The following is a 25,719-nucleotide window of genomic DNA, read 5'->3' as shown; positions in this document are numbered from 1 at the left end:
TGTTTTACTCTCCAGTTACAATTCTAATCAGCATTAGGCATGTGTATCTCTGTCATTGGCTATTTTGCAGCAGATACATTGAGCTGTAGAGGTAAAATTACAAAATTTTCTTTTCAATAACAATGGCCCCTGATCTATTACAAAAACCAAACTTCCATCTCTAAGCAACTGATCTCTTAGCAACAAGAAGCACCTGCATAAAAGATGCCACAGAGAGTGATCACCAGAAAACCTATTCAGATCTTTAAAAGGAGCACATCAGTAACAAAGATAGCGCTCTTCACCGGTAAAAATCAAGAAGTAACAAGAGGACACAGGTAAATTTTTAATTCATATTCTAGCATTTTTCTTCAAACAGTGCCAGTAGGACATTACAGAAATGTTTATTTTGTTTTTCAGTGGGAAGTAAGCCTTCTGGAGCGGCTTTGATCTGAGTTACTGTAATTAACTTTGTGTAAATTATATGTTGTCACTATCTAAATAGAGATTTTTTTTTTATTTATTTTTTTTAAGTAGAAAATCTGCAGGTCTTAAACCAAATTCTTGGTATTAAGAGAACAATAACGTTTTATATATTTTGTAAGTATGCTACAAAATTTCTTTTTAAAAAAATGGCACAATGTTCTTGCAGAATAGTCATCCTTAGAAAGCGTTCACTTCATTCAACATTTCAAAGTGCTTATATTACACCAAGAAATACTTAAACTTTTTAGGTTTTATAGATACAGGCTCCACTGATTAAAAACCCCAACCTGTTCAGTGTTTCTGTGGTCTCCAATTTCATTCTAACTACTCTACATCTACAGAGTGGATTTTGTTCCATTCATTACATTTCATGCAAGGATGTGTACCATAACAAAGTTAATGTAGAATACGTAGCATGGAATAGACACTGCCAACTGTTGATGATGTATAGCAATGTAGAATTAGTTGGAAAGTGAGTGAATTTGGACAAACCAACATTTCCAAGCATCACTGTCACAGCAGGTTAGAAATGCATTGAGTGAGGTTAAAAAAAGGTCATCAGGTAGAACAAGTCTGGAACTGATCCAGAGAATTTGTTCATTCTATCATAGCTTGATTTCTCTCAGTTGGTGCTTGCTGGGGAAAAGTGCTATCTTTCTTGAAGCTACTGCATCTCAGTTAATAATTATTTCTAATTAATAAAGTCATTTGCAGGAACGATGGTTTGAGAATAGTCATACATTCTTCCTTAGTCTTGTTTTTTCAAATACCCAGGTAAATTCTCTTCAGGATTAATTTACATACTTTGATAGGATACTTGGTATTTAGAGCCAGAAATAAAGTAAAACATTTAATTTGCATTTCTTACAGAGTGGTCCCTTCTGTCTCAACTAACTTTTTGCTTCAGTTGGTCAAAGTATGTGCTGGCAATAAAAGTACTACAGCAGAGACATAACTATGGCAGAGCGAGCTGCCTTCTACCTGCCAAGTCAGAAACAAAACCACCCACCCAGTAGTAATAGCAAACTGAGAGTAGCTACATCCAGAAAACCCTCCTCACATAGGTCTGCTTCGCCATCGTCGTAACAAGGAAGTCTGATGAAAAGAGTATTAGAGAGAAATTTCAGTTGTCTATCCACAACTCATTTTCTGGTTAGTTTTGAGTTCATTAGAGCTTATGTTTTTTTAAGGAAACTTTGAAGTAGACAGGCAGTAAAATATATTCTTACCAATACTGCAGAAGTTTGCATATCTCCATAGCTCTTTTTGATGACTTACAAGCACTGACATACCTATTCTGCTTCAGGAGATGTACAATTCAGATGAAACCCTTTTACCATATAATGTGGTTAGCACTTTTCATGGACATTATGTTGGTTCCTAAGCAACAGTGAGACCTTTCGTGAAAGGTACTAGAACTGGCAAGTTATTTTTCCAAATCATACATCGGACTGCAATTAAAACCTCAGAAGAGGACATAGTCCAAATTCTAATTTCAGATCACTATTCTTCTGAAAGACAAATCACCATATAATTAGAGATTGTTCAGAAGGCAGAAACGCTTATTGTACAGTCATTTGGGAAGCACACAGCGTACCTTGCCTCACGCATCCATCTTGTATAAATAGCTACAAGGAAATAGTATGGACGCTGGCCAGAAAGGAGAGAGATGACTACCAAATTTTTAGTCACACAGAGCAGGTTATCACTCCAAGTCTTGCTCACTACAGGCAATCACGGTTTTATGACTGGCCAGTTATTTTGAAGGCTTAACACTAGTGGAAAGTGATTTTTCAGGATGTGAATATTTATCCTCTGAAGATCAATTGAGACATCTGAAGTAACTAGCAATTTCTAGAAGGATATATTTGAATCAAGACTTTCAGGATATCAGAACTTTCACTGTCTAGTCCCAAAGACTACATCCAAACCAAGCTGACAGTATATTATAAATACTTTATTTTTGGAAGCTCACTAAGCTCCATGATCAATAGCAACATAAAAAGCTCATTTAGCCATTTCAGCAATAATTTATCAACTTGGTCAGTACTTGGTTATATGTCAGCAACATCAAATCTTCGGCATTAAGAATGACTAAAAGGATCCAGTAACTTCTTTGAAAGGTTTAAAGGCAGGACTTACAGCTCCACTGTACCAGACAAATCATTTACATAAATCACAAGGAGAAGAGCAGCCCATAGGATACTTATTTGATTATCACCTTGCAGAAATTACAGCTCCAAGCTTGTTACAGTGGCTTCAAATAGCTCCTCCATGATTTACACACACACAATGTGTGTGTAAATGACTCCCTGTTTGATATGTGACAACTTCTGATTTAACCCAAAAGATATCTCCGTAGATGACCTGGAATGACAGGCACAAAGATGCTAAGTTTACAAAATGAAGGTTGCAACCACCATATAAAGGCACAGAAAAGAGGCTTTGCCTTTTCTAGTTATGCAAACAAATAGTAATATTCACACAGAGTCCTACATTAATAGGAGATATCTTTAACGTATTTGTTTCCCTGCCAATGGGTTCAATCTGCATTGACCATTTAAGTCCCAGACACATGCTAGTACTAGCTGGTGCTCAGGAAACTAATTGACCAAACAGACTCCAAACAACAGGAGTGTCAGCATTTACAACAGTACTGCAACAACAACCATCTCTGCACCTTGTAAATTTACAGTACACTTTGAGTAGGAGGGGTGACAAGAAATCGAGTTCTGTGGCCACCGAGGCAGATAAGAAAAGCCAAGTGTTTTTTACAATTGCGTATGAGCCACGGGCGGCCAGCACTAACATATAACAAATATGCAGTAGCATTTTAGAAGTGATACTGAAAGCAGCTGACAGAACTTAAAAACCTCAGAGAGACACGCTCTAGGGATAGCTCCTATCTGGCTGTGAAACAAGGTAACACTGCCGTAAGAAGGCTCACTAAAATTAAGAAAACTACAATTCCAAATAGCAGCAAAGGCATCAAACGTAACCATCTGTCTTATCTCACAGTACAGACATACTCTTTCAGCACCACAAAATCATGGATATGTTCTGCATTTCTGTCTCACTTGCCCTCTGACACAACATTAGGCTGCAACCTCCTCCTTTACTTGTCAAGAGCCCCTTTAGATTGCCAGGATGATCATTATTAAATTCCCACTTCCAAGCTGCTGCTGAAAGCTGTCATCTTTTCTTTCCCTCTTCCTCCTCCTCTAATCTAAACAACAGACAAATTTATAAGTGCTATTTAGATTAGATTTCATAGTAAGCAAGTGGTACAGGTTTATTCTACAAGGCTATAATAATCATTCAACATTGCTAGAATATATTTCCATAGTAATTAGATGTGATAGACCTCTACGACTACACAAATTCTAGCCCACTAACTTGAACTCTAGAAATGGCTGAAAAAGGTAGCCATATGCAGTGTATTCATTTCATAACATTCATATTTTATCACAATTACGTCTCTCTTTTGAGTTGCAGGCGATTGAATTAAAAGCAGGAAACAGATCTAAACGAGCCAGAGTGCTTTCAAAAGCAGAGCAATATAAACATCTAACTTTAAAAAGGCTGCTCTGCACCTTGTAATTGCAGATGAAACCATCTAGAAGACAGATGTCATCTGGAGCAAAGGATCAGATCACTAAAGCACAGGTTCAGAGCAAGTGAAAAATTAATAAGAAAAAATATTACAAAGACAAAGAACGTCACAACAAGAATAACACAATAACAGATGACCAATAAATTGTGATGGAAATCTCTCGGTGATATCCCCCTTGCATCCTAAGAGAGTTACAGCATTAGAAGAGACCACAGAATATCAGGGAGCAATTTCCAGGGTGACACTAAATAAACATTCAATCTGATGCTTACAGAATAACTGTACAGCTCAGTTTACAAGGAATGGTAAGCACTCTCAAGTTTAAAAAAGCCTTTTGATCTGTTCTCAACTTTAAACCCCACAGACTTTCAAGGGAACAAGATAATCCCTGTATCAAGGCTCATGCAATATATGCTGTACACCTGGTGATAATTACCCACTTCAAATTAATTAATTCTTTGAAAGGAATGTAACCATGTAACAACAAGGTAGATTCTTTTTAGTGGTTCTTACAAAAGGTTCCACGCAAATGCAACTAATTTTACAGTAGTTCCACATATGACTTCTTATTCAACAGCTGTGACAAGAATTTCTGACTTTGCAATAAAATCCACAATTTGAAGGCAATGTTAAAATAGTTGTATAGAACTCCTTCAGCAAGAGCTGTATTAAAGAGATCTGACACGCAGTTAAGAGTCAGAAACAGTTCTCATCCCATGTTAAGTGCTATAATCCCAATACAGCAAGATAGTTCTATGCCTAAAACTAATTAAACCCAACTATTTCATTTGTCAAAAGGTACTGTGATCCTTTTAGGCTATATCAACACTGGCAAACACTGTGGTACAACAGGAGCAGATCTGTAAAACAAAACAGTTGGTGATGACCTACTCCCTACACTATACACATTTCACAGGAGTCCACTTCAATATAGATCTAAACCGGTTTTGTCATTTGAATCCCCGTTAAAAGCTGGTGTGCATGAGACACAGCTTTGGAGTACATTACCTGATTTTTTTTTTCCATCCCAAAAGACCCCAGTTTGCATGCTCTGAGATTGCTCTGTGATACGTACTGAAGCGTGGGCATGGGAACCATCTGAAGGCTGGCTATCAAAGCATGCCCCTGACACAAACTAAAACACCAGTGCAGACACCATGAGCCACCGTCCTCCTGGACTACTGCACATTCAGGCAGGATCCACAGAACAAATGCAAGAAAACCACTACTTACCTAGCTAGACATTAGCTTTCCAGTTGTGAAATGCACAACAAAAGCTGTCTACATACTTACATGTAGAACGCTGAACCTTTACAGTCTGCCTGAAACCATCTATCTTAATTGAGTGAAAACAGGCAATATCTAGAATCAGCTTCTAGAAAGAGAGGAAGGCTACAACATTTTATCTGGAAGAGTAAAGACTTACTGGGCTTATATAAGGCAATAGATTTATTTTTGTGTGAAATCAGTCTATTTAAAATTTTATTTTTCCAAACTGTGTAGTTAAACCTAGGTCAGATGCTTCAGGTGCTGCTAATATTGGTCACTAACGATTGGGGATTTATAACAAGTAGCAGATTTTTTCCCCCTGTCTCTCCTGACAGATGAACCACTACAGAGGAAAGAATTCCAGCACTTAAGAATGGTTCTTCAAGAGTTTTCAAGGCATTTTTATGAGATCCTTCTCAAAATTATCAAAAATTTTCAGCTCCCATTGTATAATATGATACATAATTTGCTCTCTTACTGACACAGTCAAGTACTAAGCTCTAACTGGGATAAAAGGAGTCAACACAGTTGTCATTTAGATATATGAACGCTTTTCTTTACCACGGGCCCTATCGTCATTTATCATATCACCTTTTGCAAGAAAACGTTTAACACCCAGAATTTTCTCGCAGCACTTTATAGTCAAGACTTAAAGGCCAGCAATCTAAAGGGCCCTCTGCCGGCAGATGCTGTCCCAGCTGTTAAGAGCCACAATTACTGTCAGCTCAGGCAGCCTGTGCCCATCCACCGACCGTGTCACAAAAGCACTTCCCTTATGATAAGTCTCTTTCCTCCCACTATGTGATTTTAAAAGCTTTTTTGCCCCATCCCCGTCCCCCCTCCGCCGTATAAGTAATAATCAGCCCCAGCAAATCCCTCTGATCCGACACATACCTCAACCGGCTGCAAGGAAAGGAAAATTACGTATAGAAGATTTCAAGACAAAATGAGCAAGAAGAGTGAAAGCTTCTTTCATGCACAATGGGCACTCCAGCTTTATTCCATTTCTAAAGTTCTTCAGTCTATTCAGTGACTACTTACTATCAAAATTTACTTGGCTGAGTTTTTATTAGGAGCAATTTACCTCATGGACAGTTCTTAAAAAATACAGTGGGTACAAGCAGGACAAGCAGTTCAGGTGAAATATTTTTAAAGGTGAATTTTTCATGGTCCAGTTGGCTTTTGCAGTAAAAAAAAAAAAAAAAAAGGCAAACCCTAAAAGTCTGCATGGATCACACTCATTGAAATGAGGCAAAGAACTTCTCAATACAAGAAATGTCAATTGTTTTAAGAGCTTGGGGAGCCACTCTGACTAAAAATAAGACTGCTTCAGATCAGTTTCAGAGTATAAAAAGGATTCAAATTTAATACAGTGCATTTAATACCTTTTATCTACATGAGAGCATGATTAACGATATAAAAATTATAAATCTAACAGCAAGGTGCACACTGATGTATTGGATATCACATTGCAGCAAAAAAAGATTTTACTCTTTTATAAAAAAATTATAAAATTACGGAGTTGGGGTAATCTCGAACCTAAAACTCAATCCATTACAATCTCTATATTTTGAAAAGATAGAGAAATGGAGGCAGGTTTCTGTCAAAACAAAGATAAGCTTTAGCCGTGAATAACTAAGAACTGTGCAAGACCAAAACTCAGGGTCGATTTTTAGAAAATAAAAGGGGGAGACTCATGCTTGCAAAGTACAGCATGCAAAGTACGGCACCTTGAACTCTAGCAGGGCTTAGCCTACAGATATAATATCCATAGATACGGATCTGTACATTTAGCTGTGTTTATTTCATACCGCCCAAATGCATAACCACCTACATACTTCTCTTCATAGGGAATATGAGGCAGAGAAACTACTGTACAGACACACCAGAATGTCTTGGAGATGAAAAACCCAACAAATCGCAATGAACATCAGAGCCTATCTGTGGCAATGGAGTACAAAGATGAAGTTCATCCAGATCCAGAAAGAAAGCAACAAAAAAGTGAAACTATATGCCCTAAGTCTAGTTATTTCCTTCTATAATGCTGTAAGCTCATATAGTGAAACTAATAAAAGTATCTATATATACATGCAGGCATGCTTTTATTGTGGTAACAAATAGTAGTCAAGGAAATTTAAAGCTAGCATTTTTACTTGTACTGAACAAACACCATTAGTGTACATTAGTGAAACTAATAAATACCATTACATGACAAAAAAATGCTTGTGATTACAACAACATTTTTCACAACATGCAAGACAGTACAACAGTTGAACACATACAAGATGTGATACGTACATGGACACTCTCGTAAGAGGTGTACTGCTGGCTACTGGAACAGCATGCATGTTTCTAAAAGGTCACCTGGCATATCGTGTCTTGGTCACTTTCAATCACAACAAAACCAGACAACTCGCATAGCAATCATCCAAAATACTGGAGCATTGCAGGCACCTGCAAGGTTTCGAGCCACTGCTTGCTCCCTTCCCCAGGGTTGTGCCTGTACTCTGTACATTTTCTACTTTGATCATAAATACCAATCTTCTTACTATGTAGAAGGCATCCATCGCATTCTCGGCTTAGTGTAATGTAATTATAGCACCGATAGTTACTACAAAGCAAGCTGTACTTTCTTCTGCAACGTAAGACCAAAGCACAAGATAAACAAGAAAGCACTTGCTGAACGTAAACTGTAACAAAAAGCTTCCTATTAAGTAAATACATCCTTTAGTTCTGAAATATCGTCGCAGGAAGGAACAAAGCAAATGTAGTCTTAATTATTGTCAGAGCAGAATTAAGAAGTTGTTTTAGTAATAAATTACTATGCAGATACAACCAGTATCTTTCTGTGGTTACGTGAGTTCTCATTCATAGAATAACATCTTCCTTCTCAGGTACAATCACCTCTTATATTTTACAATTTAAGTCAAGAACATGCAAAACAACTTTGAAGGAATCTTTCTACTCCCCCTATGCGTAACAGACCTGTCCATTTGCTTGGGTTTTCTGTGCCAAGTGCTGGTTACTGCCTCAGGAAAAATATGGTACCAGACAATCCCTGAACCTGTTTGTTATGGCATACACTATATTTTTCAAGGTATTTGGCAGAAGAACCATAAAGAAATGCAATATATCATATTACAGCCAAGGTTGACAATAAAAAACCCCCATAATATATTGTTTGAAACAAAAACCTGTGGTACACTCTATCTGCATCATTAAAAACTACTGTAGTTATTCTGAAAATTCAAGGACTCTGGTGCTACAGGTATGCAGGAAGGAGAAAGGCTAAGTAACAGAGATAAGAGCTTGTGAGTGAACTCATTCAATGCTTCCACATGTGCTGAAAGTTTAATTTCTTGTGTTTTGGTTAGAAATTTGCAAGGAGTAAACCTCAGTGTCGGCCAGCCAAGTCAATATAGGAGATAAGAGGTCTGTCAGCCAAAGTATCCAAAACTATGCGTCAACATCAAGGTCAGAAAAGCTTTGTTATTTCCAAGCAAAAAGCGTCTGCTGCATGGCTGTTTCGACTTGTGATGTAGCTTGGCCTGGCAAGCAGTCCAGGCAGTCACTCTCATTATAAAATAAAGCTACCTCGAGAGCTAATTTGCTCACTTACCAGACCCACGAAGGAGGTGGGAGGTACCGAGTAAAGCTGAAGGTATCTTTGAGCTTTGAAAAACCTCTGCCTCTTTCCCCTCTCTCTCTCTCTCAAGCAAAGCAGAATCTCTTGGAAAAGATGGTACTGGAAACTCTGAATCCAATGCACTACAACATCACCAGCTTAGTACCCGACGCGATGCCAGTGGCCACAGTGCCCATACTCATTCTCATGTGCTTTCTGTTTCTAATGTGGAATCATGAAGAAACTTCATCAATACCAGGTAAATTAATTTTAGCTATAGTATCACCTAAAAGCTGACAGAGTATTTGTGTGTGTTTGTCTCTCAAATTTAAGTGAGAAAGCAATGCGGAATAATGATTGTACGCCAACAAAATTTACTAAGAGTCAGTTTAAATAATACAGCTTTTTACAAGAACTGCTAAAAGAAATTAGGCTCACTCTAACCTCAGAACTTCCATAATAAACCTGGCTTGGCTATATAAATACACAACATTTCATTTTCTGCTTTATTATGCGTAGGCTAGAAAGATATAATACCATTTTACAAACTTTAGATGTTCATGTTTTCATGTGCATTATAAACCACTTTTTACATGTTTTAAGTTTAAAGCCTTCTAAATTGTCTTTACTAGAAACAAACTATCCTCTAGGAAATTATTCAGATTTTAGTAGATTATCAATTTTTATCTCCATATTTGGCACCGAAGACCCTCCAGAACACAACAAATGGTTTCCCTTTCAGAGGGCCCCTTCTTTAATGTTTCGGGGGCTGATGGTAGACATTACTGATTCAGCCTGTTTTTCATTAGATGCAGTGCAATGACCTCCTGCATGAATGACAAGAATGCACACATCTCACAAAGGTGTTTGACAGGAATAATCCTAAACCAATGCAGTGGCACCTGAATGAAATTCAGAGAAGAGATCCTTGCCAAACACCTTCAATATGCTAAAACTCTTTGAGCATGAGAAAACCGGGGAAAGCGTTCACAGAAGGTTATGCATTCTATTTGAATGCTTGATTGGATCAACAAGAAAACAGAACTAAATTAATATGTTTTAAGTTTACAGGTATTTAAATAATCTGGGGTCTTGCAATTCCTATGGTAAACGGTGGAGCCATAAGCAACTTTAAAATTTTTAAACAGTATACAAAAGTTTTGTAAGTACTTAATTTGCTTCGTTTTATGGAGTCAGATTTATGTTTTACAGACAAAAGGAGCAAATTTAGCTTTCCCTAAGAAGGAAACCCCCTTTTAAAAGTAATTCAAGGCAAATTCTCTCCTGCTCTCTCCACTTTCTCCTTTTTGTTGTAAGAGGGAAATTTGGTGCTGAGTTACAGTGGAAGGATTTAGTTGAAAACTTTGTTGACTAAATGCTTATCAATCCATTCTTAGCTCCTACTTAAGGATGTTTTCCTAAGTTCACAGCAGTAAAGTACGTCTTCCTTTAAATATCTGTTTTCTCACTCTAGTATTAAGACTTTAAAAGAAATGTAATTAATGACATTTAATTTCATCAAAAGGATATTGACTTTTGTAGGTGTTACTATGACACTTCGACGCAAATTCAGCCAAGATCACTCAAGATTTGTTAAAATCACAAATTAATAAACCATATGCATTTTTTTCCAGATCATTTCTTCTTTCTAATATCTAGCCACTGTCTCCCCAAATGTAAGCAATCTCAGAGCAGCAGTTTGAAGTTGTACAAAGTAATGAATGTCATTCATTGTATGTATATTGAAAGGACTATAGGCTTCCATAGATACTAAGTGAGGCTTCAACAATGTAGATGCAAGTTTCTTTAAGACAGAGCTTCAGAACAGGATTGTGTATGTGACCTGCCAAATGCAGACCTTGACTGTCATGTTAAAAAGCTCCTTTCAAAAGGCTGATGCTCAGAGGTATATTCTTGTCAGTGAGCACTGCTGAGACCAACCTTTTCTTACTGTATTTCTCAGGGCCAGGATACTGTATGGGAATCGGTCCCTTCATTTCACATGGGAGATTTCTCTGGATGGGAGTAGGCAATGCCTGCAACTACTACAATAAGACATATGGAGAATTTGTGAGAGTTTGGATCAGCGGTGAAGAAACATTTATAATTAGCAAGTAAATCCTTATTTTCTATCCTTAATAATATCAAGAGCTTTTTCATATTTTTACAACCTCTTTGCTACTTTTTTTCCTAAAGTAGAACTGAAGCTATTCTTTACAAAAATTATCCTAACATAAACCTTTTACTTCCTGGTGTTCACAGACCTTTTTCTAATCTTTTGTTTCTTTAAAGACTCTGCTATTGAAGTCTATGTGAATTCTCTCATTTTCTTCATGGAAATGAAGATTAAGCTCTGTGGCTCAATCCAAAAAAATGTTTACTGTCTCTTTTACTATTCTATTTGAGATTAGGATTACATACTATACAGGAACCTAGACTAACTGCAATGCACAATTAAGCCAAATTTTAGTTCCCTGTGTTCTTAAGTTTGTCCTTAAAACGGGAGTAATGCTTGAAGATTATGGCTCCAATTCAGCAAGTTAATTAAGCAAATGCAGCGTTATAGGATTATGAGTAATTCCACTCCATTTAGTAGGATTACTCATAGGCTTGGATTATACAGAGTATTAAGCATAATGCTAAACCCCAGTCTATCATTTTATTAGCTCCAGTGAATGGCTGCTTTCTTCTTACATTGGATCTCCTGGTTGCTTATGAGTTATGCCATGAAAAAAAAAAAAAAAAAAGTAGTAAAATGTTTACCATGTGCAATTGATAAAGAACCACAACCTTTTTATTAGCAATATCCATCAACCCACACTCAGCTTTCATTATGTAAAAGCTTTTGAAAGACAACATAGTATAGGGGACTATCACAGGATTTGCCATGTAAAGCAAGTCAACTTCATCTCTGTCTGGTTTTACCTCTGTAAAAAGAGGTAATCATGACAGGAAAACTATTTACATTCCTATCCTACATAGATGTTGCAAATATCAACTAATGCACTATAAGATTTTGATAATGTAAAATGCCATGAACTGTTATTGTTGTCTCCACTTTCTGTACTACCAATTAATCAGAAACAAATCAGGAGTGCTGATAAACAATGCCACAGCTGCGTCAGACTTGACAGTCTACATCACCTTTCATCAGACATTTTTTGCTTAAAAGCATTGACTGTACATAGAGAATGAGTATTTAACTTTTTTTTTAAACAATAATGTAGAATAAAGTTTTCAGTGGATCATAAATTCACCGCAAAACTAAACATAACCTGAATTCTGTAAAAGTATACTATTTCCACCAATGTCATCTGAATTTTCACCATCAACTCTAATCATAGTGAGATGGCAATGCTCAGACAGAATGACTTGCTGTCTTGTTTACAACGGATGCTGTCTTTTAGAGGACTTCATTAAATAGTTTCACAAGGAAAATCTGCTTATACAAGGTCATATGTCAAATTCCTTAAAACATTATTATGTGTCGCCTGTGTAGATGTGTGGAATGGGAGGAAGCAAAATAAGCCTCCTGCACCTTTCCGCTCCTAGGGACAGCTGTCATAATTCAACACCATCTTTTCACATTCATGAAAACACTGATGTTGTTCCTTGACATGCAAAAAGCCTTCAAGGAAATTAGAAAAGAGAGCAGATGTGGGGAAGTGTAGGAAGAGAGAATATGCCGAGTTCCTTGGAAGGTTGGACCTGAAGATACACTCCCCCCTGTTCTTACTCCAATCCTTAACCCATGTTTGCCCGTTTGTACCATATAGCATGTCACTGCTAACGTTACTTCTGGTCATGCAAAACTATGGTGAAAACCCAGTACTGCCGAAAGTCAACAGCAAAAGTCCCATTTACTTTGCCTGCCTGAAAAAAATAAACTAAACCCATGTAAGAAGTCTGGGATTTGGTCCACAGAGTATGCTACATGCTAAAGAAAGCAGCATATTGTTTCATTTCGATCTCTGTTCTGATTTTCTTTCTTTTTGTTGGATTTCATTTGATCAGGTTTTCATCACATCAACATTTCTAAAATGCTAGCTCCCTCTAAATTATATCTTAAAGCAATAATGCTGGTCACAACCTGTTTGCCAGCATGCATAAACAAACCATGTCAACTGTAAAAAGAATTATACCTTATATTACGTGTTATTAGGAAACCATGGATTTCCCTAACATATCTTTTTAGGAATATTTATTCCACACATATCATATTATGATGCTGCAGATTTAAACGATGCATGTATATTTATACTTTCTGTATGTGTCTGGGAATGACCAAATAGCTACAAAAATATTGCTGTAATTTAATACACATCATGATGAAATTATCAACTGTCAAATATTTTACACCTTATCTTCTGAAACATCTGACATTGGTCATTGCCTGAGTGTATCTACATGTTTCTATGTATACACACTGTTCAGATTAAAATGGTTTGGTAACCATTTGCATTTTAACTGGAAAATAGTTTTAAATCTGAACAGAATACATTATTGCTTTAATATACATTCTGAAGGCATTTATCATCAAGATGTTTAATTATGTAAAAGGAAAAACATTTAATGTCAAGCATTTTACTTCCTGTTAAATTGAGAATGCGAGTCAGCACTTCAGAGGAACTATAAAATGTCAGAATAAAAATTCTGTGTACAATCTATGAAACAGTATTTTTGTTTTGGGCTTTTTTCTCCCCATTTCTTTCCCAGATCCTCGAGTGTGTTCCACGTAATGAAACACTGGCATTACGTTTCTCGATTTGGGAGCAAGCTTGGATTACAGTGCATTGGCATGTATGAAAATGGGATCATATTTAATAACAACCCAGCGCACTGGAAAGAAATTCGACCCTTTTTCACCAAAGGTAAATCAGTGTGCATTAATACACTGCATCACTGTAGCACAGAGTCTGTCTCTTCTGAAATGCTGTTTGTCCTTACCATACTTAAACTACAGAAATCAGTTTTCTTTATATATCCCATAGATTTATTTTATTGCACATGTTCTTTTATGCTTATCCTGCTTGGCATGCTATTTGAAATGGTCCTGAAATAGTTTTGCAGATTCTTAATCTCATCCAATTAAACCGAAATCAAATGATGCCCACATGCCATGTTTTTAAATGTTTTTACATTTCAAGTCCAGCGTTTACATTAGCTCAACTGGCACTTCCATAAATGTAGTTGGCCGTTCCTATCTCAGTCTTCACTGAGTTCAAAGGCTTTTCTGTCTTGTTCTAATTGGGGGGGGGGGGGGGGGGGGGGGAGGTGTTTTAGTTTTGGAATTAATTTATAAGACCTGAACAACAGAACTGTTTATTAATCCCTTTAATATACTAGGAATCAGTGTAGTAACAGAGAAAAAGATTGAAGTAATTAATATCGCTAGGTTGAAATCAAATAGGAAATTTACATAAACAAACTCCAGTGTTACTGTTTTAGGAGTCTGCAATTTCTTGATTCACCTTCTTTCCACAAATTGAAAATTTTCAGTATTTGCATATCATTAGAATTAGCTACTTCCAGTGATCCTACAGCCTTCCTAACAAAACTGCCACACTTGTTCTACAAGTTCAGAAAAGATTTTCACCAGCTGATACTGCAGTAGTTTGACAGTGATTCGAAAATCTGAAAAAGAAAGTAAAGCAAAGTAAAACCTAAAAGAAATTAATTATCTGTTGGTTTAAATTTTCTATGTTATTTTGTTGATGTATCTGTGCTCCTATGACACTTGGCCTTCCCTACATGATTTTGCTATTGAAAAATATCAGCAACTTTGTACTGGTTGAAGATGGCAGGAAAAAATTTTTTTTTTATTTTTCTACTTATTCCTAGAACTACCAGTTCTCTCTATTTACAAAACAGACCTCCTCCCTTCTCAATTGCAAACATACAGTCCCCTCTCAACATGTATTTGATAAAATAACGTCCTTGACGCAATTACAGCAATTCTTGTATGGAAAAGTAATTTAAATAGAGTACTTAGGGCAAGATTTCCAAAGTAATTCAAAAATTATTTGAATCCGTTCCAGCTGGAGCCTATCACAATCCCACTGAATTACATGGCAATGGAACTGGCCACTGCTTTTGGTTGCTTTTGAATTCTTAAAATGCAATAAATCCGTCATGACGCTATTTCCACTGTTCATGGGTGGACAGATGACTGCCAGGCTAGGCTTCACTATGTCCGCAGTGACGTTACAGGTTGCCAGTAGCTCACTGCAAAGCTACCATGCTGTTTAAGAGCACCCAGGAGTTACGTTTTCAGAAATTCCCGTCATCCTCCCCACAAATCCCTAAGCTATCTTCCCTGCTCAGTGTCATTGCAAGCAAACGAGACAGGACCTCCGCAGTGCCTGTAATGCAGATGAGGATACGGATACCCTCCCTCACAGAAAGGTAGCAGAAATGATGCTAAATATCTTTCCTTAACACAGTATGAACCTAGCAGAAAATGTGTGTCTGAGATACAAAGTGGCTGGATGCAAGGGACGTTTGGGCTTTGAGTTCATTGCCATTTTAACTCAAAATGCTTCCATTTTTCTTTCAAAAGATGGTAAACCAGTAAGCTTCAGAAGAGTTTTATACCAGTCGCTCACGTAATAATGTTTTACATTTGATTTACACCGTTATCGCCAACTGATAAGTTATAAATAAGGTATGAAAGTTAACCAATCTTTTGGTCGTTTTGCACATGTATTTCAGCTCTATCTGGTCCTGGTCTTGTGCGTATGATAGCAATTTGTGTTGAATCAACAATTGCTCACCTGGACAAACTAGAGGAAGTAACCACTGAAGTAGGAAACATCAATGTGTTGAATCTTATGAGGCGGATCATGCTTGACACATCTAACAAGCTTTTTCTCGGGATCCCTTTGGATGGTACTAAAAGCTTTGTTTTTATACCTTGTGATGGATCTAAACTGAATGTCCAAGGAAAACTCATTGACATCACTCAGCAGTTTTGTTTCAGAAACAGAGCAAGAACAGACTCTTATCACCATATAATTAATTGAAATTGATTTATGAGTGACTTTAGTTATAAAAGAGAATTTTATATGATGAAAATATACATTAGCTTATCACACTCACCTTAATAAATAGTAGCATTTAAAGAGATTTTTATGCACTGAGTTGGTATGATCCCAATATTATATGCATGTAAGAATCTGAAATCTTTCTACCAAACTAAATGATGGCCTTGAAAAGTTCAGCTGAAAATTTATGTCTTCCGTGATTTCTTCATCCTCAAAACCATATGACAGAAATAACATTATGGTGATGTCCAAATTGTCCCATTTCAATATGCTGCAAGAGTTCTGCTTCCGCTCTCCCATGGGAGACTATTTGGCTCTGATTGACACACCACTATCTCCTTTTAGCTAGCTACCAAGAGTTTTTACAAAGATCTATACCTTTTCTACAGTGGGCCACAAGTGTTTCCTAATGCTATCTACCACCATTAAAACCAAATGTTTATCAAATTCCCGTGAGCTTAGTCAGAGTAGGGAACGGGGCCGTATTATTAATTTTTCTGAAGCATTTCTGCTCTTTGGCTATTGAGGTTTACACTTTATACTGCTTTTTGTTAACGTTTATTTTCAGAACATGCCATTGTACTTAAGATTCAAAACTACTTTGATGCTTGGCAAGCACTTCTATTAAAGCCTGACATCTTTTTTAAGATTTCTTGGCTGTGCAAGAAATACGAAGAGGCAGTGTAAGTATCAACAGTTTTACAGATCATTTGCATAAGATCCTTTCTTTCTTTCTATGAAGGAGATCTTCCCTGATGTTTTCCTCTGCCTTTTAGAAAATAAATTGTGAAACTTGCAAAGGTGGCTGGCTGAAGTCCTCCATCTGCTAAGATAGCAACAGAGCAAGGTTTGCCACTGATGCTACAAATGGCTGATCTCAGGGGACGATTTAAAGCCCTTGTCTATTCGGTCCTAGATAACTCACCAAAATATTAGTTAATGCCAGCTCAAATGTGAAACTAAATTTAAATCACTGGTTCAGTTCAAACAAACATGGAAAAGCCATCATATGGGTTCAAGTTACATTTGCTCTCTAGTCAAGGACAGACAAATAGTAGGCTACAGTTCATCAAAACAGGAAAAGCCATCTACGTTTATGGCACTGTCCGAGTAGAGTTAACCCCTGAGCATAATTCTATTTATTGGTTCCTTCAACGTGCATTTTTGAGTTAACAACTCATTTTTGAGTTAAAACTTGGTGCTCAGCATGATAATCCTTTTCAAGGTTTTTTTTTTCCTAAATAAGGAACAAATACATTTTGCCATCTTCCTCTTTGCAAAAATACAAAATGCCTCTTCTATTTTTATGATCTCATTTGCTGTCTTCTGCCAAAAGAGGACTGGTTATAAAAAGAACTGGCAATCAGTTTGTTCATTTTGGATTTGGATTGCAGCTAGTGAGAGAAACTACTGCTTATGAAGCATGTGTAATAAATTCTTTTGATGGTGCTATATAACATAAAGGTTTTAAGGGAAAGATAGAGGTTCCTCTAAAGTAGTTGGACAACTCTTATAAACTAGACACAAGATTTAACTTCTCTAACATATGCTCGCCAGTTTTATTATGGCACTGATTAATGCTTTATCCTGTGATTCTAACAACAGCTAACTGTGGTGGCCCAGTTATTACTAGAAAGCCCTTGTACGGCCCTTGCAAATACTGATGTTTCAAAAGCAATTCCATTAAAATGGACTTATTCATAAATTTCTACTGCAAAAAAAACAATAAAGATTGCTGGACTTAAAGCAATGCAAAGAACCACCACAGGATACGATGACTTCTGATATTATTCTAATAAAGTTAGCAAAAAGGACCATTTGCTATTTCTAATACATAAAACATGTTATAAATAATGAGAACTTTACCAGGTTTTACATTCATTTCCCCCTACAAAACTGGTCAAATTTTCTATCCCGACAATAGCAAACACAAATGGAAAGCCTGAGGATTTCATTCAAAAACTTTCCAAAGTACTTTTTAAAAAGAATTTCCTTCAAATCTATAGCTAACTGAAAATCCCAAATAAAATTATAAACTGTTGGACATTGCTTTTTTCCACCACTGAAATACAAACTGTTGACACAGTATTACTAACTATTTAAATATGAAAAATTTATATCAACTCTACCTTCAAGACAGTACAATTTTTCTAACATTTATCTACATTTTTCTAACAATCATCCCTCATGTTCTCTAAGTTCATTTTACTCACTGATAAAATACAGTATAAAATAGAAGGAAATAAACAAATTCTTTGGAAATGTTAATAAGTCTCTTAAAACTCTATTCATTAATAGGATATACAGATATATATTAATCCTTTTCAGTCTATCCTATAAAAAGAGAGTAAGATTTCAGTCCAAACTAACAAGCAATTATTTAATAAAAAAATAATAAGAAAATACACCTTCCCTTAGTATTACTGCTTTTGCAGAGAACCATAGAACCCCTCTTAGGAGTACTTAATTTCTGCCATTCTTAGATGGTTTTATTGGTATAATCTCTATGTTTCTAATCATACCCTAGTGTATACTAGAAGTCTGCAGATATTTATCAATATATTGGATTTCATCTGTTTTCAGCAAGGATCTGAAAGGAGCAATGGAAATCTTAATAGAACAAAAACGACAAAAGCTTTCCACTGTTGAGAAGTTGGATGAACACATGGATTTTGCATCCCAGTTGATTTTTGCACAGGTATTGGCAATGTACTCAAAATATGACTAACTCTGATTTTTCTGACATTTTCCCATCATTAACAACACAGGCTTTGCAACTTAAACTTCATGTATCTATCTGAAGGTCATGTCATCATAAAGGGATACAAATTAGTCGGTTCTGTGGAGTCCCTAACAGTGATTCAAACATTGAATGGTTGCATTTTGGGGAACAGGTGCTTGTCTGATTTTTTTCATGGCTTAAACGACATCCTTAAAACTCTTGCATCTATCCCTGAATGTCCTGCAGTCTTTCCCTAACCTTTGTATTTTATCTTGATGTATTGCCTTTTGTTTGCAAAGGCTTCAAATGCTATGTAAATCCTACCTTGTATAATCTCTGACAGCTCACAAGCTCTGTGAGAAAAGGCAATGAATCAATAAGATCTGAGCTAAGAACAAAGAACAAACCCTTGCTTTTCAGTAAGATAATACACACCCATCAAAATATGAGTTTTCTATTTTTCTCTGAAAGACAAAAAATAAACATTATTTAGCATATGAGATAAAAAGACTGCCAAGATTTTTACTTTTGTTTAAAGCAGATATTCTAGGTCCTTCCCATTCTACTGCTATAGGATCTTTGTTGGCATCAGAGGTGAGCAATCAACAATTTCCCCCCAAATTTCCAATTTATTTTCAGAACAGAGGGGACCTGACTGCTGAGAATGTGAACCAGTGCGTGCTGGAGATGATGATTGCTGCTCCTGATACTCTGTCTGTGACTCTCTTCTTTATGCTAATACTGATTGCGGAGCACCCCACAGTGGAAGAGGAGATGATGAGAGAAATTGAAACTGTTATGGGTAAGCAGGAGCTGCAAAGTCAGTGATGTGGGAATATAATTTTGCTTCAGCAGTGATCTAATTTTGATTATTCAAAGGTTGAAAAATCTAAGTGTTTTCTCCTTACAGAAGCATTTGCTGTAAAATATATGAACTACCATTCTATGTAAAAGATTTTACTCAAGATCAAATGAAAGAAGATGAGTAGTTTGTATGATAAATTCAAATAGGAATCATCAGAATTGATAATCTATTAGAAAGATTGCGTTACATTCCCTCCTCAGCAACAGCAGTGCAAATTAGCACTCACCTCATAAGTTCCACCAAAATTATTTTCCGTTTACCTTGAAACAGCAAAAGGGGGCACTCATTTAAAATATTTCTAATCACCAATATTTCTCTCCGTATACATAAAACCTAAGTTTCACTATGACTGCAGAAGGGAAAGATTAGAGAAAATGAAAATTGTATTCTGCCCTCATCCGTTTTAATATCAAACCGGTCTCCTCTTTAAGTACTAATTACTAACTATTCAAAACACAGTCAAGATATTCCAAATTTGTATTCTGCCCTTTCTCTAGACTTCATTCAAAGCCTGACACTGAATGATATAGAAACTAATTTCATCCACTCTTATTCAAGATTTACTTCTGGTCCATTAAACACTGGAAAGTGTACAACAAGTCCTTTAGTCTTTTTCTAAGGTACTTTTAATAAACTTTATTTTATTGACCGCATGAGAGTCAAGTACTCACTTATTCATCTTCCCTATTTCTTTTTGATAGCCTTGATTTCTAAGGCAGTAGAACGTTGTTGCCTTCAGCAAATGACCGACTGGGGTAGCAAAGCTGCCTTTCGTCTCAAAAACCTACCCCTGTAGTGGTCAGCCTATAGTTCTTGAACCGCTTGTTGCATGGAAGTTAAAGCAAGGCTCCCGCTTGGCAGCACGTCGTGGCTCTGATACTGCTGCTGACGGAGTCAAGCCGGGAGGAAGTTACGGTAACTGAAATAGGCCACAGTAGGACCTAGCTGTACATCCAGCCAAACCCAATCACATGGTGAACACTCAGGGTCTCTACAAAGTTCTCTCCCGTCTGCAGACTATTGCCAGATTCCGCTTGCTGTCAGCTCTCAAAACATTTCTTTGTTGAGATGCCATGCCATGAGACTCAGCCATGCAAAAGTCAGGGAAGGACTTTCAGAGTTTTGCCACTGACAAGAAAGCGGAACAAAGACTCGTAATGTATTAAGAAGAAGGTGAGAAGATGATAAATTAATAAACTAGGGTTTATGCTGGTGAACAATATACCAGATTTCCTGAATATGTAAGGCTACATAAAGCTCCTCAGAAGCTGCTGGATCCATCCTACCATTTCAGGAACTGAGAATCTTCCAAAAATGTTTTGGTATTTGTACAATGAAGCTATTAAATTCATAACCAACTTCTTCAGCATCTGTTTTATTCCACAAGGTGACAGAGACGTACAGAGTGATGACATGCCAAACTTAAAAATCGTGGAGAATTTTATTTATGAGAGTATGAGATACCAGCCAGTTGTGGACTTGATCATGCGAAAAGCTTTACAAGATGATGTAATTGATGGCTATCCTGTGAAAAAGGGGACAAACATTATTCTCAATATCGGACGTATGCATAAGCTTGAATTCTTCCCAAAGCCGAATGAGTTTTCGCTCGAAAATTTTGAGAAAAACGTAAGTTTTCTATCTTATTTCTTACAGGAAATTGACTATTATTTTTTGACAATGTCTCTTCCTCTTATTTTGATCAAGAACTTTGTGACCACAAGACTGTTTTCCATTTAAGTGCCTAGTTAGCTATACATCCTGCTTATTACTATTATTATTATTATGATTAAAACCGGTCAGATATTTTCCTATCAAAGTGCCTTTTAATTAAAAAAAAATTATGACATCGAAAACAAAGTTTTTCCAGGCATCTTAACTTTGATTTAAAATTTCTGATTGGATTTGTCCACACAAACATAGTTTCCATTATACCCCCTGACACTGGACAAAATAAAGAGGCTTTAGGGAGCTAGAGCCATGCAAGCCATACAACACAGAGCTGAAGATCAGTGAGGATTCTCTGGAGAGGTGAAGAAGTATAGTAACTCCTGAGAGACTGAGAATCTAGCATCCATCTCATTCTCTCTTTTTTTTTTTAAATTCCTAAATAAAAATAAACACGTTTTATAGACCAAAATGGAAGTCCTATGTTTTAACCAACTCAATATTGCAGATGTTGCGTAATTCAGTCCCAGTTCAGCACAGCATTTCAATTTAAGTTACATTCTAACTCCCAAAAGAACTAGAATTTTTTTAGTCTACGTTACTGAGTCCTGTATCAAAAGCAATATGTGAACTTTTCTCCTGCTTGTAATCTCCTACTATCATAAATCATCCTTCAGATTATTTAATTTCATTTAGACATCTGCTCTTCTGATTATTTGTTAAACAAATTGTTTTGCAAAACTGTATTTGTTCAGCAATAATCATCCAGAGAGATTAAAACTGTATTGAAAGAAAATAGACTGATTCTATGGCTTGTTTGACTCCTGGTTTTTGACTGTTAACCAGTGCAGATGGAAGCGGAAGACAGTGCTACCCATGTGACAGAGAGCACAAAAATATGAAATACTAAGGTTTGGTTAGCACTCCTATGAGAGAATTAGAAAGATCTCTGGAATAAATAGCCATGCAAGAGTGGAGGGCATAATCAACTTAGTCCTATGAAGGGAATCTCAACTGCAGAACCTTAGCATTACTATCATAGATGCACACATTTGCCTGGTATGCAAGCTTTCTCTTACGTTTTCTTGTAGCTTGTCAAATAATAAGGTTGAATGGGGTTGGAGCTAAAGGGTTAGTGTTTTCTACAGCTGTTGTAGTTCTCATTTTGTCTAACTAAAAGTTAGGAAGTAATTCTGTTACCTGGCAAAGTTTTTTTCTTTGGAGATGTCAGCAGATGCACATATAAGCGTCCACAGACAGTAATTTCAGTTTTAAAGAAATAAATAGATGACGCACTTTGATACACCAAAAATGGGCTTACTAGTAAAAACACCTGAAGAAATAATTAAGAAAATAAAGAAACAAAAGATTTGAATGTTCAAGCCAGAAACCCACCTCCGAGTTTTACATTTTTCCTATCAGAAACCTAGCAGTACCATGTATGCCACACACACAAATGAGCACCAAATTACCTGGTTAACGTTTCTAAACTGCTGTTTGACTACCCATAGCAAACTCTGTCCACAGTATTAAAAACAACAGATCAAGGAAAAAGTCACTGTAGAAAATTCAAGAAGAGAGTGACTAAGTTTATTGAAATAACTGTTCATTGTGAATAGTTTCCATTTTTTCCACCCGTTATTTTCATTCTAAGTAGTTCTGTCAAAATGGATTTCTTGCTTATTTTATAAGTACCCTTTACTACTAAAAATACTTCCCCTTGACCAAATATTTAACCACACATTTTCTATGTGACTTGATACATTCTGTTTGCCACATAATTATTCTAGCAGGCACAATTTTCACACAGTTCTCTGAGTGAATAGCAATCCACACCATTATTTATGATAAGATGGCATTGTTAGAATCTAAACATATTGCCATTTTCCCAGGCTGTGCATTTGCCATTGTGCTGTACTGCCAGCTGCTGTACTTGCTCTGTATTATAGACACTTGTATTTACCTATCATTTTTCAAAAAGTACAGCTCAGTTTATTTGAAAAAATTTAAACAGAAAACATTTTTCTCAGTCTGAAAATGAGAAAAAAAAGGACACTTTTTTCTAGATAATTTAAAATAAAGCAACCTTTTCTACCTTATTCCTTGGTTAAATAGGAAGTCAGAACACAGCTAATATCTTCTTTTTTTTAAAAGAAAGTTACACAGATGAAGAAAAAGAATGTATTTTTTTTATAGACAGACTTGCTTTTTCTTACTCATAACAAGTACCTTTGTACCTCATTAGCAGTACTATTCATGCTGTTGGGACTGTTTTGGATAACTGATCTATACAATGTCAATAAAAGTAGCAGAAACTGGCTGTGCATTCTTCAACAGCTCTGGGAATGCTGCATTTCACATTTTAGTTGATAGGACAGGAGACAATCATTTTATAAACGTTATGTCTCTATTAGATACCAAATAACATTTTCAACATCGCATCTTATGACAAATTAATTCTCAGGAACACTAGCTTTTTAAGGACAATTGTAGTAGGTGTATGGCTTTAAGATTATCTTTAGACAAGGCATCAGCCTGCATCTCGGGCGTTTATGAGCTTTGTAATGAACGTTTTCAGAAAAAGTTTTTAATGAACTTTAATGCATATTGAAGAGCAAAAGCTTCCCTCCTTTTCACAGCTTGTGGTACAATGCCTGTAGTTCACAGGATGAACAGACTGAAATGCACGGGCAAAATTCAACCGCTTAACTTCACATTCCCTGCTACCTTAGCATTTAAAGAGGCGTACCTTCCGCAGGTGTCTGTATTTTGGCCTGGCTTGGGTGGGAGGGCTGCTCAGTGTAAAGGAAAGAAGTAACTGCTCCTAAGAGAGTCTTTCCACAAGTTTTTCAGAATATATTCACTCCCAATTTCCATCACAATTTTGGCTGCTTTTACGATGAAAAATTTGTCTTAAAGCTTATTCCTCGTGTTCTTCTGTGCAGGTTCCTTCACGCTATTTCCAACCATTTGGATTCGGCCCTCGGAGCTGCGTAGGAAAGTTTATTGCCATGGTAATGATGAAAGCGATTCTGGTGACTCTTCTGAGACGGTGCAGAGTACAGACAATGAAAGGACGAGGCCTTAACAACATCCAGAAAAACAATGACTTATCCATGCACCCAATAGAAAGGCAGCCTCTGCTGGAGATGGTTTTCACACCGAGAAGAAACACAAACAAGAATCAGGGTGACTAAAATGAATCGGCATCAGCATTAAAGTTACAGGGCTTTCTCAGCCACAGCCACTAAGAAATACCCATCATTCCTAGGTAAAGATACAGAGTAAGGCGTTTTGTTGCCCCTAAACAACTATAGTTTCAGATGACAACTTGTTCTGCCTGCACAGCAGAACCGAGTTCTGGCCACAGCTTCAATGTAATAAAGAAAGACTAAAATTACAAAACAGTCCTGTTGCTAGGTGATGCCACACTATATGCAGGATTCCTAGCTACTTTTTAAAATCATCAAGTCCCGACGAAGCTATGCCTTGCTTTTCAAACAGTGCAAGTTCAGAGGTTTGGGGATCAACAAAAGAACATGCCCAACGTGTGTTTAATTCCAGGACTACGCGTGTCCCCCTTCCCCGAACCTCCCCAAAGTTGCACCCAGCAGTATTTAACTACTGCAAAAGCTCTAATTATCTGGTTTTGAAAACATCTGAATGAATAATGTTAAAGTTGATTTTAAGACTATGAAACAATTTAAAATATTTAGGACATATATAAGCTACAAAAAATGTTTGTACAAGGAGTCATTCATTTTTCTTTACCATGTTTTGCTGTCATATTAAACAGATACCAAACACTTACAGCGTCAGATAAATTTTGCTGACGGTAGTAATTTCCAGAGTACTAGGTAATATGACAGTTGAGATAACTGTTCTATGTTTTTAAAACCGAGAGTCCTGCTACAGAGTATGCCACAGAGGATCTGTAAACATCTTACTAAAGACCAGCTGAGAATAAGGTAACGATATGAAACATTACCACCAGTATGAACCAGCGGGGTGGAGCAACACTCAGTTCCACCTCACTTGGTTAACTATAGAAATTTCCCACCTCGCCTCAGTTGGGTGAAGTTGTTCAAATTCTCTCTAAGCTGCCTAAGCAGTACCAAATCCTGTTTCAATCTGGTTTTAATTGCTCAATTCTACTTCAGAGAATAAGACTTGGAGTTGTTGCCCATGTTCCCACACCACAGCAGGGGAGAAAGTCCCTCCCTAATTATCCACATAGCTCTTATTGCTTCTCCTGAAAGAGCACTGGGCTGTATCCTGCTCTCGAGCATCTTGCCTCACACCCACTGATTTAAAGAGCGTCAGTAGCACAAGAAGAGAAACACTAGCTCGACGTAGACTTTTTTTTTTTTTTTTTTTTAGGTAAAATGGGCTTCAGTCATCTACTCAAGGTAAGATGCAAGCTTCATTGGGTAAACGCTCAGAGTTTTG

At 36.7% G+C, this 25,719-nt stretch overlaps 1 protein-coding gene across 1 annotated transcript; it reads left to right on the top strand.

The window, feature by feature from the left end:
* The first annotated feature begins 242 nt into the window (after positions 1-242).
* On the top strand, positions 243-24,567 carry LOC115341655 (aromatase). The gene is made up of 10 exons (XM_030014979.1): positions 243-317; positions 9,064-9,231; positions 10,936-11,086; positions 13,689-13,843; positions 15,684-15,860; positions 16,584-16,698; positions 18,599-18,713; positions 19,377-19,539; positions 20,990-21,231; positions 24,216-24,567. The coding sequence occupies exons 2-10, from the start codon at positions 9,087-9,089 to the stop codon at positions 24,465-24,467; spliced, it is 1,515 nt and encodes a 504-aa protein (XP_029870839.1). The 5' UTR covers positions 243-317; positions 9,064-9,086; the 3' UTR covers positions 24,468-24,567.
* Positions 24,568-25,719: the final 1,152 nt, after the last annotated feature.

This window comes from Aquila chrysaetos, chromosome 5 (genome assembly GCF_900496995.4).
Source record: "Aquila chrysaetos chrysaetos chromosome 5, bAquChr1.4, whole genome shotgun sequence".
Taxonomy (NCBI): domain Eukaryota; kingdom Metazoa; phylum Chordata; class Aves; order Accipitriformes; family Accipitridae; genus Aquila; species Aquila chrysaetos.
This window is presented reverse-complemented; position numbering and strand designations above follow the sequence as displayed.